We start from the raw sequence: 16228 nt of genomic DNA, 5'->3' as shown, positions 1-16228 counted from the left end.
ATAGAAACCACAGAAAATTCATCTGCTGCTGTTAGTGGGTTGTTTCTATTATCTGTTAAGTTTGCTAAATGAAATGAGAAACCCGGATTACATGCACTTCTATGGCTGATTTTTCAAGCCTTTCAACATTAGTTTACCTAAATGGGCTTTGTGAATGAAATGATTTGCACATTTTTAGTTCTGGGTGAGGTTCATTGGACCTCAATGTTGTCATATAAAACCGCATAATGGTGTCGCTGAACCATTGCAGATAGCCTTGAGTGCTTTTGGGTGGATCCTGTTTGTCTTGTCATTATGGTAAACCTGCATGTGAAGCTTTAGTCTGATGCCACAAAAACACTTTAGGTATGACAAGTACGCATCATGACATGAGCTGCAGTGCAGTGGACAGTTAGGTGCACTGCTTCAAGAGTCGAGTGGAGTTTTCCATGCAGCCGAACACTTCCCTGACCCCACGGCAGACAAGGAAACGAACACATTCCACATTGTAGTCTGTAGAATGTCAAAACGTTCATTTGGAATGGGGGATTTAAAGTAAGATGATAAACAACTGTAGTGGCCATTGGAGAGAAATGAGCATTAAGGACATGTTAATACAGTTTATGCAAAGATTGACGTGTCGTGAAACTTCAAATGTTTACACACACAGACTTGGAAAACACTATCTGGCAGCGGGACCCAGACTACCCACATTACAGTTCTACAGGTTCCAGAAACTATGTACAAATACACACAATGAGATACAAAAACATCATGCGATAACAGTATTGATTTTACCCTCACATTCCAGAGATGCACACAAACTTGAGGCAGTGGTTTAAATGCCAAATAAACTGGTACGACTGGTCAGACGAGAGGGAGTGAGAGGTCGCAGATGGAAAAGGGAGGGATGAGGGAGGAATATAAAGAGGAAATACCGTACACAGATTTACAGATCGAGAGAGAAGGGAAAGGAGAGACAGCTAAGAGAAGAGGGGGAAAACTAGAGGAGTAAGGTCCACTTGGCATGTTATTGTCTCAATGGAGATGCAAGGGACTCACTGAATGGGATTTTCTCCACTGGAAAAGTACTCTATGAAGGACCCTCTCTGACGGACTGGTACATGCTACCGCCACAGGTAAGTGTTAATGATCATGATGAACTTGTCATTGTGAGAACTCAATGTACCATACTCTCCCATACTCTTGCTTAGCACTATTTGCTAATAGTTTGCAATGTTGTTGATGACTGTTAAAACTAATGCAACTTTTGTTGAGTAACTGATACAAAATCACATAGTGACTTCCTCTACTAGATAATGTGTTAAAGTATGTGAATTTAGCATTTCAGTAGCTCAGCATTTTCATCTCTACTGTTCAGAACACCAAGACTGTTTGAACATGTTCCTGGTCAATAAGTTCAAATGTCATTTACATTTGACACAGTCGTACAGACCATTGGCTATGTCTTGTTTGTCAATGGCTCATCCATATCCACAAACGAGCAGAGGACATGGAACCCAGCATGACAACTCAAAAATAATATTGGCTTGTGTAAATTGAATTCTAGTCAATAGATTGTATGGCAAGTAATGAGTTACAGTATATTCATAGACTAAACTATATTTCCCTGTCTTTACCTATTTGAGCTAGACAAGAGGTACTTTTTGTTGTGTCCTTGCTAGAAATGCACTCCCTATGCTCTTTATGTTGCCTGAACTAAATTAGCTCTGTGACAAAACAATTGCCTTATCTCACATTCCCTCACAGCTCCTCTGGAGAGACGTGAAAAACCAGAACTTCCTGTCACTCTCCATCTGACTCAAGCCATCACAGCTACGTCTATCACAGCACCTCTGCATATCTCTGTCCACCATGAGTGACGACAGGGAAAGACAAGGTGCCGATGGAGGCTGCGGGGCCAAACAGCCGCCCAACGTCAAACCCAAACCTGACAGCAAAGACAGCATCAAGAAGGAGAAAAAGGAGAAATCCACCAAGGTGCGTAGGTCCATGAGCACTGACTCAGAGAGAGGAGGGGGATCTGGGAGAAGGAGGGAGCGAAAGAGAGACAAAGGTTCGAGGAGAGAGCGTGGTAGAAGCGAGGAGAACAGGAGACAAGACAGGGATGGAGATGACAGCAACCGGAAGGAGTTTGACCCCCAGGAAAATGACATGGAGGACACTGAGTGCGTGGTTTGCTTCTGCGAATACAACAACGTCTTTAAAACCCCCAAGCTGCTCTCCTGCGGGCACACCTTCTGTCTGGAGTGCCTGGCCCGGATCAACGTGAACTCCTTAGAGCTCAAGTCTCTTTCCTGCCCTGTGTGTCGAGAGCTCACCAAGCTGCCCCATGGCCGCAACCTGCCCCAGCTGGGCAACAACCAGGACATCTTCCGCAAACTCCCTCCAGAGATGCAGAGGGCGTTGTCCGTGCGCTTCAAGCGCAGCAAGGGCAAGCTGGTCCTCAAGAAGCCCCCTCCTGGTACTACTAGCCTGGCCAAGTCCAGCCTCACCCTGCCCACTCTCAAGAAGCAGGACCGACAGGCCTCCAGCGACCTCCAGCTGGGCACCATGGACCAGGGCCTCGCCACTGTCGTGGATGTGGGTCGCCCCCCTAGCAGGGTCAGAGGTCGCCTGCGCAGGATGTTCCGCTCGGACCAGTGCTACTACACCGTGATGGCTTCCATCATCACCATCGCCGTGGCGCTGATGCTGATGGGCATCCTGGCCTTCATGGTCATGCCCAATGTGGTCCTCCACAACGGCAGCAAACCGCAGCAGGGGAATTCCAGCCAACCACAGGCCGGTTAACCAGGGGGTCAAATACCCTGAGGAAAAGAGGGGATGGTGGTGGGATGAATGGAAGTAAGACCAGAGGAGATAATCACTCTGATGTTTTGAGAGGACAAAGATTGTCAGTGACCCTAGTATCTGCCATTTCATTTTCTTTACTAATACTCAGTTACGAGGAAAATGTGAATGAACTGAAAAGAAAGGTGACCCTGAAAGCACTAGAGCACACTCAACTGGGGTCAATACATAACAAGGACCATGTTGTTTATGAAGGACTGATGCACTACTAATGGGAAAAGTGTATCAAGAGTTATTTTTTATCCACCATGTTGTCTTCCTTCCTGCAGTATACACATCATGAACAAGGAACATTTACCCAAATGTGAACGGGACAGCTATTGCAGTGAAGTGAGAGTGGACAATGGATGTTGTCTGGGGAAATGTAATTCATTAAAAAGTTGTGTATTATGTAATTGCACTGAAGTCTGCCATGGAGAATTATTTGATTACACATAGCATTATCTTTACATTACATTTAAGTCATTTAGCAGACGCTCTTATCCAGAGCGACTTACAAATTGGTGCATTCACCTTATGACATCCAGTGGAACAGTAGTGCATCTAAATCTTTTAAGGGGGGGTGAGAGGGATTACTTTATCCTATCCTAGGTATTCCTTAAAGAGGTGGGGTTTCAGGTGTCTCCGGAAGGTGGTGATTGACTCCGCTGTCCTGGCGTCGTGAGGGAGTTTGTTCCACCATTGGGGGGCCAGAGCAGCGAACAGTTTTGACTGGGCTGAGCGGGAACTGTACTTCCTCAGTGGTAGGGAGGCGAGCAGGCCAGAGGTGGATGAACGCAGTGCCCTTGTTTGGGTGTAGGGCCTGATCAGAGCCTGGAGGTACTGAGGTGCCGTTCCCCTCACAGCTCCGTAGGCAAGCACCATGGTCTTGTAGCGGATGCGAGCTTCAACTGGAAGCCAGTGGAGAGAGCGGAGGAGCGGGGTGACGTGAGAGAACTTGGGAAGGTTGAACACCAGACGGGCTGCGGCGTTCTGGATGAGTTGTAGGGGTTTAATGGCACAGGCAGGGAGCCCAGCCAACAGCGAGTTGCAGTAATCCAGACGGGAGATGACAAGTGCCTGGATTAGGACCTGCGCCGCTTCCTGTGTGAGGCAGGGTCGTACTCTGCGGATGTTGTAGAGCATGAACCTACAGGAACGGGCCACCGCCTTGATGTTAGTTGAGAACGACAGGGTGTTGTCCAGGATCACGCCAAGGTTCTTAGCGCTCTGGGAGGAGGACACAATGGAGTTGTCAACCGTGATGGCGAGATCATGGAACGGGCAGTCCTTCCCGGGAGGAAGAGCAGCTCCGTCTTGCCGAGGTTCAGCTTGAGGTGGTGATCCGTCATCCACACTGATATGTCTGCCAGACATGCAGAGATGCGATTCGCCACCTGGTCATCAGAAGGGGGAAAGGAGAAGATTAATTGTGTGTCGTCTGCATAGCAATGATAGGAGAGACCATGTGAGGTTATGACAGAGCCAAGTGACTTGGTGTATAGCGAGAATAGGAGAGGGCCTAGAACAGAGCTCTGGGGACACCGGTGGTGAGAGCACGTGGTGTGGAGACGGATTCTCGCCACGCCACCTGGTAGGAGCGACCTGTCAGGTAGGACGCAATCCAAGCGTGGGCCGCGCCGGGAGATGCCCAACTCGGAGAGGGTGGAGAGGAGGATCTGATGGTTCACAGTATCGAAGGCAGCCGATAGGTCTAGAAGGATGAGAGCAGAGGAGAGAGAGTTAGCTTTAGCAGTGCGGAGCGCCTCCGTGATACAGAGAAGAGCAGTCTCAGTTGAATGACTAGTCTTGAAACCTGACTGATATGGATCAAGAAGGTCATTCTGAGAGAGATAGCGGGAGAGCTGGCCAAGGACGGCACGTTCAAGAGTTTTGGAGAGAAAAGAAAGAAGGGATACTGGTCTGTAGTTGTTGACATCGGAGGGATCGAGTGTAGGTTTTTTCAGAAGGGTGCAACTCTCGCTCTCTTGAAGACGGAAGGGACGTAGCCAGCGGTCAGGGATGAGTTGATGAGCGAGGTGAGGTAAGGGAGAAGGTCTCCGGAAATGGTCTGGAGAAGAGAGGAGGGGATAGGGTCAAGCGGGCAGGTTGTTGGGCGGCCGGCCGTCACAAGACGCGAGATTTCATCTGGAGAGAGAGGGGAGAAAGAGGTCAGAGCACTGGGTAGGGCAGTGTGAGCAGAACCAGCGGTGTCGTTTGACTTAGCAAACGAGGATCGGATGTCGTCGACCTTCTTTTCAAAATGGTTGACGAAGTCATCTGCAGAGAGGGAGGAGGGGGGGGGAGGGGAGGAGGATTCAGGAGGGAGGAGAAGGTGGCAAAGAGCTTCCTAGGGTTAGAGGCAGATGCTTGGAATTTAGAGTGGTAGAAAGTGGCTTTAGCAGCAGAGAGAGAAGAGGAAAATGTAGAGAGGAGGGAGTGAAAGGATGCCAGGTCCGCAGGGAGGCGAGTTTTCCTCCATTTCCGCTCGGGTGCCCGGAGCCCTGTTCTGTGAGCTCGCAATGAGTCGTCGAGCCACGGAGCGGGAGGGGAGGACCGAGCCGGCCTGGAGGATAGGGGACATAGAGAGTCAAAGGATGCAGAAAGGGAGGAGAGGAGGGTTGAGGAGGCAGAATCAGGAGATAGGTTGGAGAAGGTTTGAGCAGAGGGAAGAGATGATAGGATGGAAGAGGAGAGAGTAGCGGGGGAGAGAGAGCGAAGGTTGGGACGGCGCGATACCATCTGAGTAGGGGCAGTGTGGGAAGTGTTGGATGAGAGCGAGAGGGAAAAGGATACAAGGTAGTGGTCGGAGACTTGGAGGGGAGTTGCAATGAGGTTAGTGGAAGAACAGCATCTAGTAAAGATGAGGTCGAGCGTATTTCCTGCCTTGTGAGTAGGGGGAAGGTGAGAGGGTGAGGTCAAAAGAGGAGAGGAGTGGAAAGAAGGAGGCAGAGAGGAATGAGTCAAAGGTAGACGTGGGGAGGTTAAAGTCGCCCAGAACTGTGAGAGGTGAGCCGTCCTCAGGAAAGGAGCTTATCAAGGCATCAAGCTCATTGATGAACTCTCCGAGGGAACCTGGAGGGCGATAAATGATAAGGATGTTAAGCTTGAAAGGGCTGGTAACTGTGACAGCATGGAATTCAAAGGAGGCGATAGACAGATGGGTAAGGGGAGAAAGAGAGAATGACCACTTGGGAGAGATGAGGATCCCGGTGCCACCACCCCGCTGACCAGAAGCTCTCGGGGTGTGCGAGAACACGTGGGCAGACGAAGAGAGAGCAGTAGGAGTAGCAGTGTTGTCTGTGGTGATCCATGTTTCCGTCAGTGCCAAGAAGTCAAGGGACTGGAGGGAGGCATAGGCTGAGATGAATTCTGCATTGTTGGGCGCAGATCAGCAGTTCCAGAGGCTACCGGAGACCTGGAACTCCACGTGGGTCGTGCGCGCTGGGACCACCAGATTAGGGTGGCCGCGGCCACGCGGTGTGGAGCGTTTGTATGGTCTGTGCAGAGAGGAGAGAACAGGGATAGACAGACACATAGTTGACAGGCTACACAAGAGGCTACGCTAATGCAAAGGAGATTGGAATGACAAGTGGACTACACGTCTCGAGTGTTCAGAAAGTTAAGCTTACGTAGCAAGAATCTTATTGACTAAAATGATTAAAATTATACAGTACTGCTGAAGTAGGCTAGCTGGCAGAGGCTGCGTTGTTGACTATGTAGGCTAGCTGGCAGTGGCTGCGTTGTTGACACTACACTAATCAAGTCGTTCCGTTGAGTGTAATAGTTTCTACTGTGCTGCTATTCGGGGCTAGCTGGCTAGCTAGCAGTGTTGATTACGTTACGTTGCGTTAAAAGAACGACAATAGCTGGCTAGCTAACCTAGGAAATCGCTCTAGACTACACAATTATCTTTGATACAAAGACGGCTATGTAGCTAGCTATGTAGCTAGCTACGATCAAACAAATCAAGCCGTTGTACTGTAATGAAATGAAATGAAAAATGTGATACTACCTGTGGAGCGAGCGAAATGCGACCGGGTTGTTGAGTGCGGAAGTTCTGTTCGGTAGACGTTGGCTAGCTGTTGGCTAGCTAGCAGTGTCTCCTACGTTAAGGACGACAAATAGCTGGCTAGCTAACCTCGGTAAATTAAGATAATCACTCTAAAACTACACACTCTAAACTACACAATTATCTTGGATACGAAGACAGCAAAGACAACTATGTAGCTAGCTAACACTACACTAATCAAGTCGTTCAGTTGAGTGTAATAGTTGTGCTGCTAATCGGTAGACGGTGGACGTTAGCTAGCTGGCTAGCTGCAGGGCAGATAGCAGTGTAGACTGCGTTAGGACGACGAAATACGATAATTACGCAATTATCTATGATACAAAGACGGCTATGTAGCTAGCTAAGAAGAAATTGCTAAGATTAGACAAATCAAACCGTTGTACTATAATGAAATGTAATGAAATGTAATACTACCTGCGGACCGAGTGCGGATGCGACCGCTTATTCTTTACATCGCAAAGTAAAAATGTTCCGCTCATGATTTTGTTTTACATTCATTGATGTCTAACTAATGTGTGTTTACGTACAAAATATGAATATACATATGGAGTTCAAATAAGAATAATATATTTGTAAAAAAAATTTGATAAAAAATAACAATGGAATAGGTCTCTCTTGCCATAGCAGAGGTATCCCACCACCCTGAAAAAAACGATTACATTTCCAATAGGCCCAGTGCCATGTTACATGCCGTTGCCTTACAGTAAAACCAAATGTGCTGATTTGATTTCTGATAAGATCTTTGTCTGGCGTAACGTTCCATGACATGTGCACCTTGGTCGCACCTTCCTCTTTTAGTCCCATTAGAGAATCATTTTCTTTTAGTTTTTCTTTTCTTTTTCTTGAATATACTATTTCCTGACAGGTTCAGTGTGTGTGTGTGTGTACTGTTTTAACATTTTACTGAAAGCTATGAGTATACAAAACATTAAAAACACCTGCTCTTTCAATGACATAGACTGACCAGGTGAATACAGGTGAAATCTATGATCCCTTATTGATGTCACTTGTTAAATCCACTTCAATCAGTTTCGATAAGTAGAGGAGACAGGTTAAAAAAGGATTTTTAAGCCTTGAGACAATTGAGACATGTATTGTGTATGTGTGCCATTCAGAGGGTGAATGGGCAAGACAAAAGATGTAAGTGCCTTTGAACTGGGTATGGTAGTAGGTGCCAGGCGCACCAGTTTGTGTCAAGAACTCCAATGCTGCTGGGTTTTTCACACTCAACAGTTTCCTGTGTATATCAAGAAGGGTCCACCACCCAAAGGACATCCAGCCAACTTGACACAACTTTGGGAAGCATTGATGTCAACATGGGCCAGCATCCCTGTGGAACACTTTCAACACCTTGTAGAGTCCATGCCCTGATGAATTTAGGCTGTTTTGAGGACAAAATGGGATATTAGGAAGGTGTTCCTAATGTTTGATATACTCAGTGTATGTATCAGTGAAACAGTGTCACTCATGACTAGTTCTAGATGTAGTAGCTATGTTTTCCATTCTATGGTTGTCAGTGTGACAGACAAACCTCTTACCGTGCACCTTGCATGCAAGTCATTCAAAATGGAAAGTAGGCGGTGACATTAGACAGCATGATTAAGCGCATATGTTGTAAAACATGCAAGCTTTTTATTAATTGTTTAAGGAATATGCTCTTAATCATTAAAATATCCAATTTGTATGGTTACTTAAAAGTGAATATTGTGGTGAGGGAACAAGACTCATTTTGAAACAACTAAAAACTTTACTGATGCTTGGACCATCACTTGACCTAATCTGGCTATGCTAGTATGTCTTTGCCTTTTTTACAAGCAGGTGTTGGCATTGACATAAGTCTATTTCAACCACTGTTCACCAGTCCAACCTATATTTAATTGTATGTTCTTATGGTAAATTCATCATGGTAAGTAATTATTACGGTAAACATATTCATTATAAGGTTCCCACTTTATAGTTATATTCAGTGATGCAAAAGCAAGTAATTATATGCACATACTGTAGGCAGGTACATTGTAATTACATAGCATTGATGTCTCCCTCTCTCTCTCTGTGTGTGTGTGTGTGTGTGTTTATAGGAGGGACATACAATAGGGCCAACTATTTCAGATTAGAGGTGTTTACATCTTCCCAGAAAGATAACACAACAATCCGTATTAATGTATTTTCAAATCTTTGACATTATGTAAGCCAGACAGAATGCTATAGGTGTTGTAAATTGTGACTTTATTTAAATTGTCCATAGGCCATTCTATTCTAATCAATTTAAACCCGTTTTATGCAATCTATTTCAACTTTGTGAAGGGACCAAACCTCGTTCGCCATTCCTCTCAAAAAAAGTTTGTAGCCTATGGACGTTGACAAAGTATACTCACGACCCCGGCCCGGCCGGAGCTTCTGCTTGGGTGAACCAGACCCCGGTCCAGAAAGACCCTTGACGCAAACTGGATATTGGCCTAACCGTGTGAGTGTTCGCGTTGAATAACTATGTCATCAAACATGGATATGTTTTCCTCTTGAATTACAGTGCTTGCATAAGTTAATGGTAGATGTGTGACTGAATAGAATTAACATTGCGGACAGTCACCACTAGAATATCGGCAACGATGGCTTCTACCCCTTCTGCTTCTGCTTTGTCCGCTGTTCTACGGTGTCGAGGGAAGATCCTAGCCAGGAATCAAGCAAACAAGAAGCGGCCTGCCACCTCGGGATACAACCTCGGATTGGCTTGCAGAGCCGTATGCGACTCCGTGCGGCCAAAACGAACTCCCTCAATATGGAAGTAATTTTTTCAAGAACGACTTGAGTTTGGAAATTGAGTGTTTTTGGAATATAAACCTGAGTCGAACACCAAAACGAGAGATTATGAGTCGGTAAATTATACTTGTCAAGCAAAGATTTCGGAGCCAAGAATTTGTGCGCCAGGGGTCCCGTGCTCCTTGAATATGCCAAATGCCCAAAATGAAAAATTACCCAATGTGAAAGAATTTTAAAATGACATAAAAAAATTGGGACAAAATTATAGAAACCTCCCCTGCCGTTTTGAATGTGACCATAACTTGGCACAATAAGGAAATAGAGGAAAATATGATCCCTGTCACACCCTGACCATAGTTTGCTTTGTATGTTTATATGTTTTGGTTGGTCAGGGTGTGAGCTGAGTGGGCATTCTATGTTACATGTCTAGTTTGTCTAGTTCTATGTTTGGCCTGATATGGTTCTCAATCAGAGGCAGGTGTTTGTCGTTGTCTCTGATTGGGAACCATATTTAGGTAGCCTGTTTGGTGTTGGGTTTTTGTGGGTGATTGTCCTGGTTACGGTCTCTGTGTTACTTTGCACCAGTATTAGGCTGTTTCGGTTTTCGTGTTACGGGTTTTTATTTTATTCGTGTTTACTTTGTTTCATTAAACATGGATCGCAATAGCGACGCCGCATTTTGGTCTGACTCTCCTTCACATACAGAAAACCGTTACAATCCCTGCTTTTATCCTAAATGGTTGGTCTACTCTGAAGAACAGATGCATATTTTTCACCATGTATGTGTCTGAAATAATGCATGTGAAACGGAGTGTTCTGCAGGTCCAGGCCAAGTGATGTAGGTGAAGCTGCCATGGAAGGACAGACCACGATCAGAGGAAAAAGCACCTCTGTCAAAAGTATTGCTCAACAGGTGAGTGAAGAACATTGAGATTTCATAATTATGCCTCTGCCATAGCTTACTGTGCCTGAACCAATGAAAACCATACCCCAATGTAATGACATATGTCCAAAACAATAGGCTTCACAATGTAGCCTATGTTTGTTTGGTTTTGCAGGGTGAGTCATTGAATGGACAAAGTGGAAGTCCATTTGATTAACAGCCTTTGATTGACACCAATCTCCTGAACAATGGACCTCAGAGGGCAGTGCACACCCATACACACACACAAAATATGCGTAGGCGACTCGCCCAGGGTGGAATGTCCAATATGAAAACACACTAGTGTACCTGCTGTTTTAATATTTTCAAAGCCCTTTGTATGGGACTTCCAGAAAGGCGATGAACTGTGAGCACCTGACTTTGAGACACGCAGGACGATGACATGTTTTCTTATCAGTTGATAAGTCACTCAGTTGTTTTGACAATCGCTTTGCTGTATGAAAGCCAGAGATCTCTGTTAGCTCTTATTAGAAATAAACAAAATCTGACATTTGTTTCAATGTTGTTCAGGAAATAATTATGCTATGAACTCTATCAAATCAATCTAACCCTCTTTTGATTTATCCTGATACTCTATATTGTTTGTAGTCTTGTATTGGTCCTCAGGTTGCAGTGTATGTACACTGAGTGTACAAAATATTAGGAACACCTTCCTAATATTGAGTTGCAACCCCTTTCGCCCTCAGAACAGCCTCAATTAGTCGGGGCATGGACTACAAGGTGTCAAAAGTGTTCCACATGGATGCGGGTCCATGTTGACTCCATTGATTCTCACAGTTGGCTGGTTGTCCTTTGGGTGGTGGACCATTCTTGATACACACGATACACACGGGAAACTGTTGAGTGTGAAAAACCCAGCAGCATTGCAGTTCTTTACACACTCAAACCGGTGTGCCTAGCACCTACTATACCCAGTTCAAAGGCACTTAAATCTTTTGTCTTGCCCATTCACCCTCTGAATGGCACACATACACAACCCATGTCTGAATTGTCTCAAGGCTTAAACATCCTTCCCCTTCATCTACACTGATTGAAGTGGATTTAACAAGTGATATCAATAAGGGATCCTAGATTTGACCTGTATTCACCTGGTCAGTCTGTCATGGAAAGACCAAGTTTTCCTAATGTTTTGTACACTCAGTGTATAATTTCACCTTATGAAATACAACATGTTCCATGTATTGTCACGGACACAAAGGTGTCAGGAATCTATTATCACATGACTAAAGGTGCAAACAAATGGGTGTGTGATGGACTATATAAGCCTATCCTGTTGCATAACTATGCCAGGTTGCCTTACAAGAATGAGATCTAAGTCCATTGACAACTTTCTTCTTTTGATTCTAGACAGGTGTCAACTGTGATTGTATAGTAACATATGTATCTTTATTGACCTGAAGCCACATTTTGCCTTTTTGATGAATAACCAAGAATAATGGTATTTTGTTATCTAGAATGTAATAGCCTATGCACGTTTAGATGATCCTGAAATGTATGATAATTGATTGCATGTTTCCATTAGTTATTGAAATGGTAAGTAGGCATATGACCAATAAAGGCCTACAGCCCTTGTGCTGAATGCAATATTTTTGCATTTGTAAACACGAAAAACTCCTGTAAAAATAAATGATTATTTTTTTACCATGTAAGACATTCATGCATTATGAAAATATCTGGACTATCAATATTTTGGGGGAAATAAATTAACATATTAAGAACACGATAAAAAAAAAACTTGCTCCAAAATATATATGTATCTAAAATAGGCTTAAGACTAGTACACAGTGTGATACAGTTGGATGATTATGAATTATACTGTATTCGGTCAGCCCTATTTGGTACCGTTGGATAAATTCTCAAGGTGACTGTTAAAGGCGGGGCTTCCGGTAAAAATGTGCTATCCGGAAGTCTGCAGTCTTGTGAAAACATATGACAAGAAATTAAGTTGATTTGATAACAAACATAAACAAAATCAAAGTGTGACATCGATACATTATTTCCCCTTCACTTGCTTTATTGATCCTGCATACTGTCATCGAAGAGGTTAGTGAAACGAAGGAAGAAATGGCTGCAGAGACCGAATGTGTTCTACGTTAGGAAGCTGGAGGTAAGTGCTAATTTCTGGGAACGAAATGTTCTAACATTAGCTTCCAAGCAATTCGGTCGAAAGATTACCTAGTTCCAATATAGTTTTTAAACAATGGATGGATTACTCAGAAAATAAAGTAAGTCTCGCATTCCGGGGGTGCGTGACGAGAGCAAGCTACAGGTGAAAAAAAATAAATTAGCCTAAGAATACCACCTTCCTAATATGGCTTTCCCTCCAACTATCTACAGTGGGCCTATAATTCATAGTTTTATACTCGATTAATGTAAGTGAAAGTGACTTTGTTAAATGACTAGCTCTTGAACCCTGTGCTTAATCTATATCCATCATTTCAGATTGACATGGAAGGTATGAACTGAAGAACAGCACTTTCATCCCCTAACCAGCTCACCCACCTCCTGTCCAAGATGAATCCAGCTCTCCCTCAATTTTTCCCTCATACCTTATACATCTTCCTTGTCTTTTTTTGACTCCGGCTTTACCTCATTCTATTTACTTGCTTATGTGTTCATTACTTTACTACAATAATATTTCAACTAACTAAGTGACCTCTCCACATGTCCTTTTTGCGTTCTGCATTCCTTTGGCGCAACTTGTTTTTTTACAAACCCAGTCCTACAAACTTCCTTTCCCTCCTAAGTTGTTTGGGCCATGCTCCGTAAGAGAGGTTCTGCTATTCTCTGTGGTGTTTTTCTCTTTGTCGCCTGGAATGCCATCGTGGTCCTCTATCTGTGGGGCCGACCCCTGTCTGGTCGAGAGGAGAGGGAGATGGATGGAGGACGAGGAGGGGCTGATTTGGCTGGGGATGTGATCCACATGGCAGAAGCCTTTGAGGCAGAGCTTGAAATGCAGAGAAAAATCCTGCTTCAGATACAGGGTCATCGGTCACTATGGGAACAACCCAATGAGAATGGTGCCAGCAGAATTGGCCCCCCTCAAGTGGTCATTCCCATCTTGGTTATAGCCTGTAACAGGGTTACTGTCAAACGCTGCCTGGACAAACTCCTAGAGTACCGCCCCTCAGCTGAACTCTACCCAATTATAGTCAGCCAGGACTGTGGGCATGCAGAGACTGCACAGGTAATTGGTTCTTATGGCAGTCAGGTAACTCACCTGAAACAACCAGACCTGTCAGATATTGCCGTGAGACCAGAACACAAGAAGTTCCAGGGCTACTACAAAATCTCTAGGCACTATCGCTGGGCTCTCAACCAGGTGTTCAACTCTCTTTCACATTCCTCTGTTGTTATTGTGGAAGATGATTTGGAGGTAATAACTTTCTCTACTCTGACATGAAATATGTACTGAATGTGATAAAGTGAAATGTTAAATCCACTTGTTTTATGCTCATCATTGTTTACATCCTCTAGTTGCCAGTTGAAAAAAAAAAATGTTTTTCATTCTCTCACTAGGTGGCACCAGACTTCTTTGAGTACTTCAGATCCCTTCACCCAATCCTGAAATCTGACCTGTCTCTGTGGTGTGTGTCTGCCTGGAATGACAATGGCCGAGACGGCTACGTCGACCCTGGTAAAGCAGACCTCCTGTACAGGACAGACTTCTTCCCTGGGCTGGGTTGGATGATGCTCAAGGAACTCTGGGTAGAGCTGGAGCCCAAGTGGCCTGGTGCATTCTGGGACGACTGGATGCGTCAGCCAGATCAGCGCAGAGATCGAGCCTGTATTCGACCCGAAATATCCCGAACTTTAACCTTTGGGCGGAAAGGTGTGAGCCTAGGCCAATTTTATGACAAATACCTACGCTACATTAAACTGAATAGTGAATTTGTGCCTTTTACCAAGTTGGATCTGGCTTACTTGAAGGAGGAGAAATACAAGGAGATCTTTGAGAAGCAGGTTTACAGTGCGCATTTGGTCAAATATGAAGAGGTCCAACGGGGACAGTTAAAAGGAGCGGGTCCATTTTGTCTGCACTACTCAAGTAAAGATGGTTTCAAAGTGTTGGCCAAAAACCTGGGTGTGATGGAGGACTTGAAGTCAGGGGTCCCACGGACAGGGTATCGGGGAGTAGTCAGTTTCCTGTCAAGGGGAAGGAGAATCTTTCTGGCACCCCCTCCGGGATGGAGCAAATATGACCCAACCTGGAGTTGATGACAAACACAATGGACTGAAGAGGAAAGGGCTCTACGTTACATCTAGTACTATGGGAACAGAAGTGAGACCAATGAATGCCAGATGTGGACCTTTGGCTTTAAGCTATAGTGAGACCATTATGACAGATGCCTATCCTTTGTCTTCCATTTCTGATGTTTGATTTTCTCCCCATACTTCTCAGGTTTTTTCATACACTCAAATGAATATATTTTTGCAATGTGGGGTTGGGATAGTAGGGTAGGTAGAGATATGTCATTATTTTCAGAGATTTCTTTTTTTTATATATACTCTAATCATGCACATGAAATTCAATGCAACATCCACTTTGATTATTCTCAATCTTGTATGCAATTTCTGGGAGCCTATCTGTTACTAATTTATGTCAGATGAAAAATATATCTGTGATGTGTTCAATAATGGTGGTGGTCAACTCGTGATTTGTCCTAAAGTATAATTGCTTCACAATATTTAGTTCATCTTTTGGAAAACTGTTTTTTTTTTGTCATGTTTTGACTATTTTAACCTGGTTATTATAGCGCTTAATGTTTTTCCCAAAGAGATGGCTACTGAAGTATGTATTTATTTAAATGCAAGACACACATCACAAATGCTGTATGTTATGTAATTTTGGGAATTAAATTCTACCAATCACCTCTGATGTTTGCCATTTGTTTCTGCCTAGGTCTCTTTGCCATATTAATATACTGTATATACACATTAAGGACACCTGCTTTTTCCATGACAGACTGACCATTTCGGTACATCCGCAATAACATCTGCTAAATATGTGTATGTGACCAATAACATTTAATTTGAATCCAGGTGAAAGCTATAATCCCATTCAGCTTGTGAATGGGCAAGACAAAAGTTAAGTGCCTTTGAACGGGGTATGGTGGCAGGTACACCGGTTTGTGTAAAGAACTGCAACGCTGCTGGCTTTTTCATGCTCAACAGTTTCCTGTGTGTATCATGAATGGTCCACCACCCAAAGGACATCCAGCCAACTTGACACAACTGTCAATATTAGGAAAGGGTTCGGTATACTCGGTGTATATATTTTTCAAATGAATGATCTCCACCTCGCATAAGGCAACTAAATACTGAACAATTTAAACAATTGCCCCACCCTTCCCCCAAAACACATAAATATTTACTATAAATTGTGCCTTCCTGTATTATACTTGTTAATTCTATTCTACTTAGCCATTTACTTTATGGTCGTATTATTTCTTATTGTGCATTGTCGAGAAGGAACCAGCAGGTAAGCATTTCGTTGGATCGGGCATACCATGTGTATCCCGTACATATGTCTAATGGTTTAACATTTAAAATGAATGAATTACTTAATTTGTTATTACGATAGAAATTGACTTACAAACAAAATGTTAACAGACTGCCTGGGC

General features: G+C 44.1%; 2 protein-coding genes across 2 annotated transcripts; both read left to right on the top strand.

The window, feature by feature from the left end:
* The first annotated feature begins 916 nt into the window (after positions 1–916).
* LOC115141153 (E3 ubiquitin-protein ligase RNF183-like) lies at positions 917–3253 on the top strand. Its single transcript, XM_029679837.2, has 2 exons — positions 917–1118; positions 1750–3253. The coding sequence occupies exon 2, from the start codon at positions 1855–1857 to the stop codon at positions 2791–2793; it is 939 nt and encodes a 312-aa protein (XP_029535697.1). The 5' UTR covers positions 917–1118; positions 1750–1854; the 3' UTR covers positions 2794–3253.
* Positions 3254–12472: 9219 nt separating this feature from the next.
* LOC115141151 (alpha-1,3-mannosyl-glycoprotein 2-beta-N-acetylglucosaminyltransferase-like) lies at positions 12473–15476 on the top strand. The gene is made up of 3 exons (XM_029679833.2): positions 12473–12711; positions 13047–13980; positions 14124–15476. The coding sequence occupies exons 2-3, from the start codon at positions 13363–13365 to the stop codon at positions 14820–14822; spliced, it is 1317 nt and encodes a 438-aa protein (XP_029535693.1). The 5' UTR covers positions 12473–12711; positions 13047–13362; the 3' UTR covers positions 14823–15476.
* The last annotated feature ends 752 nt before the right edge of the window (positions 15477–16228 follow it).

The sequence above is a fragment of the Oncorhynchus nerka genome, linkage group LG14, assembly GCF_034236695.1.
Source record: "Oncorhynchus nerka isolate Pitt River linkage group LG14, Oner_Uvic_2.0, whole genome shotgun sequence".
Classification (NCBI taxonomy): Eukaryota; Metazoa; Chordata; class Actinopteri; order Salmoniformes; family Salmonidae; genus Oncorhynchus; species Oncorhynchus nerka.
The sequence above is the reverse complement of the archived record's forward strand: the minus strand, read 5'-3'. Positions and strand labels throughout refer to the sequence as shown.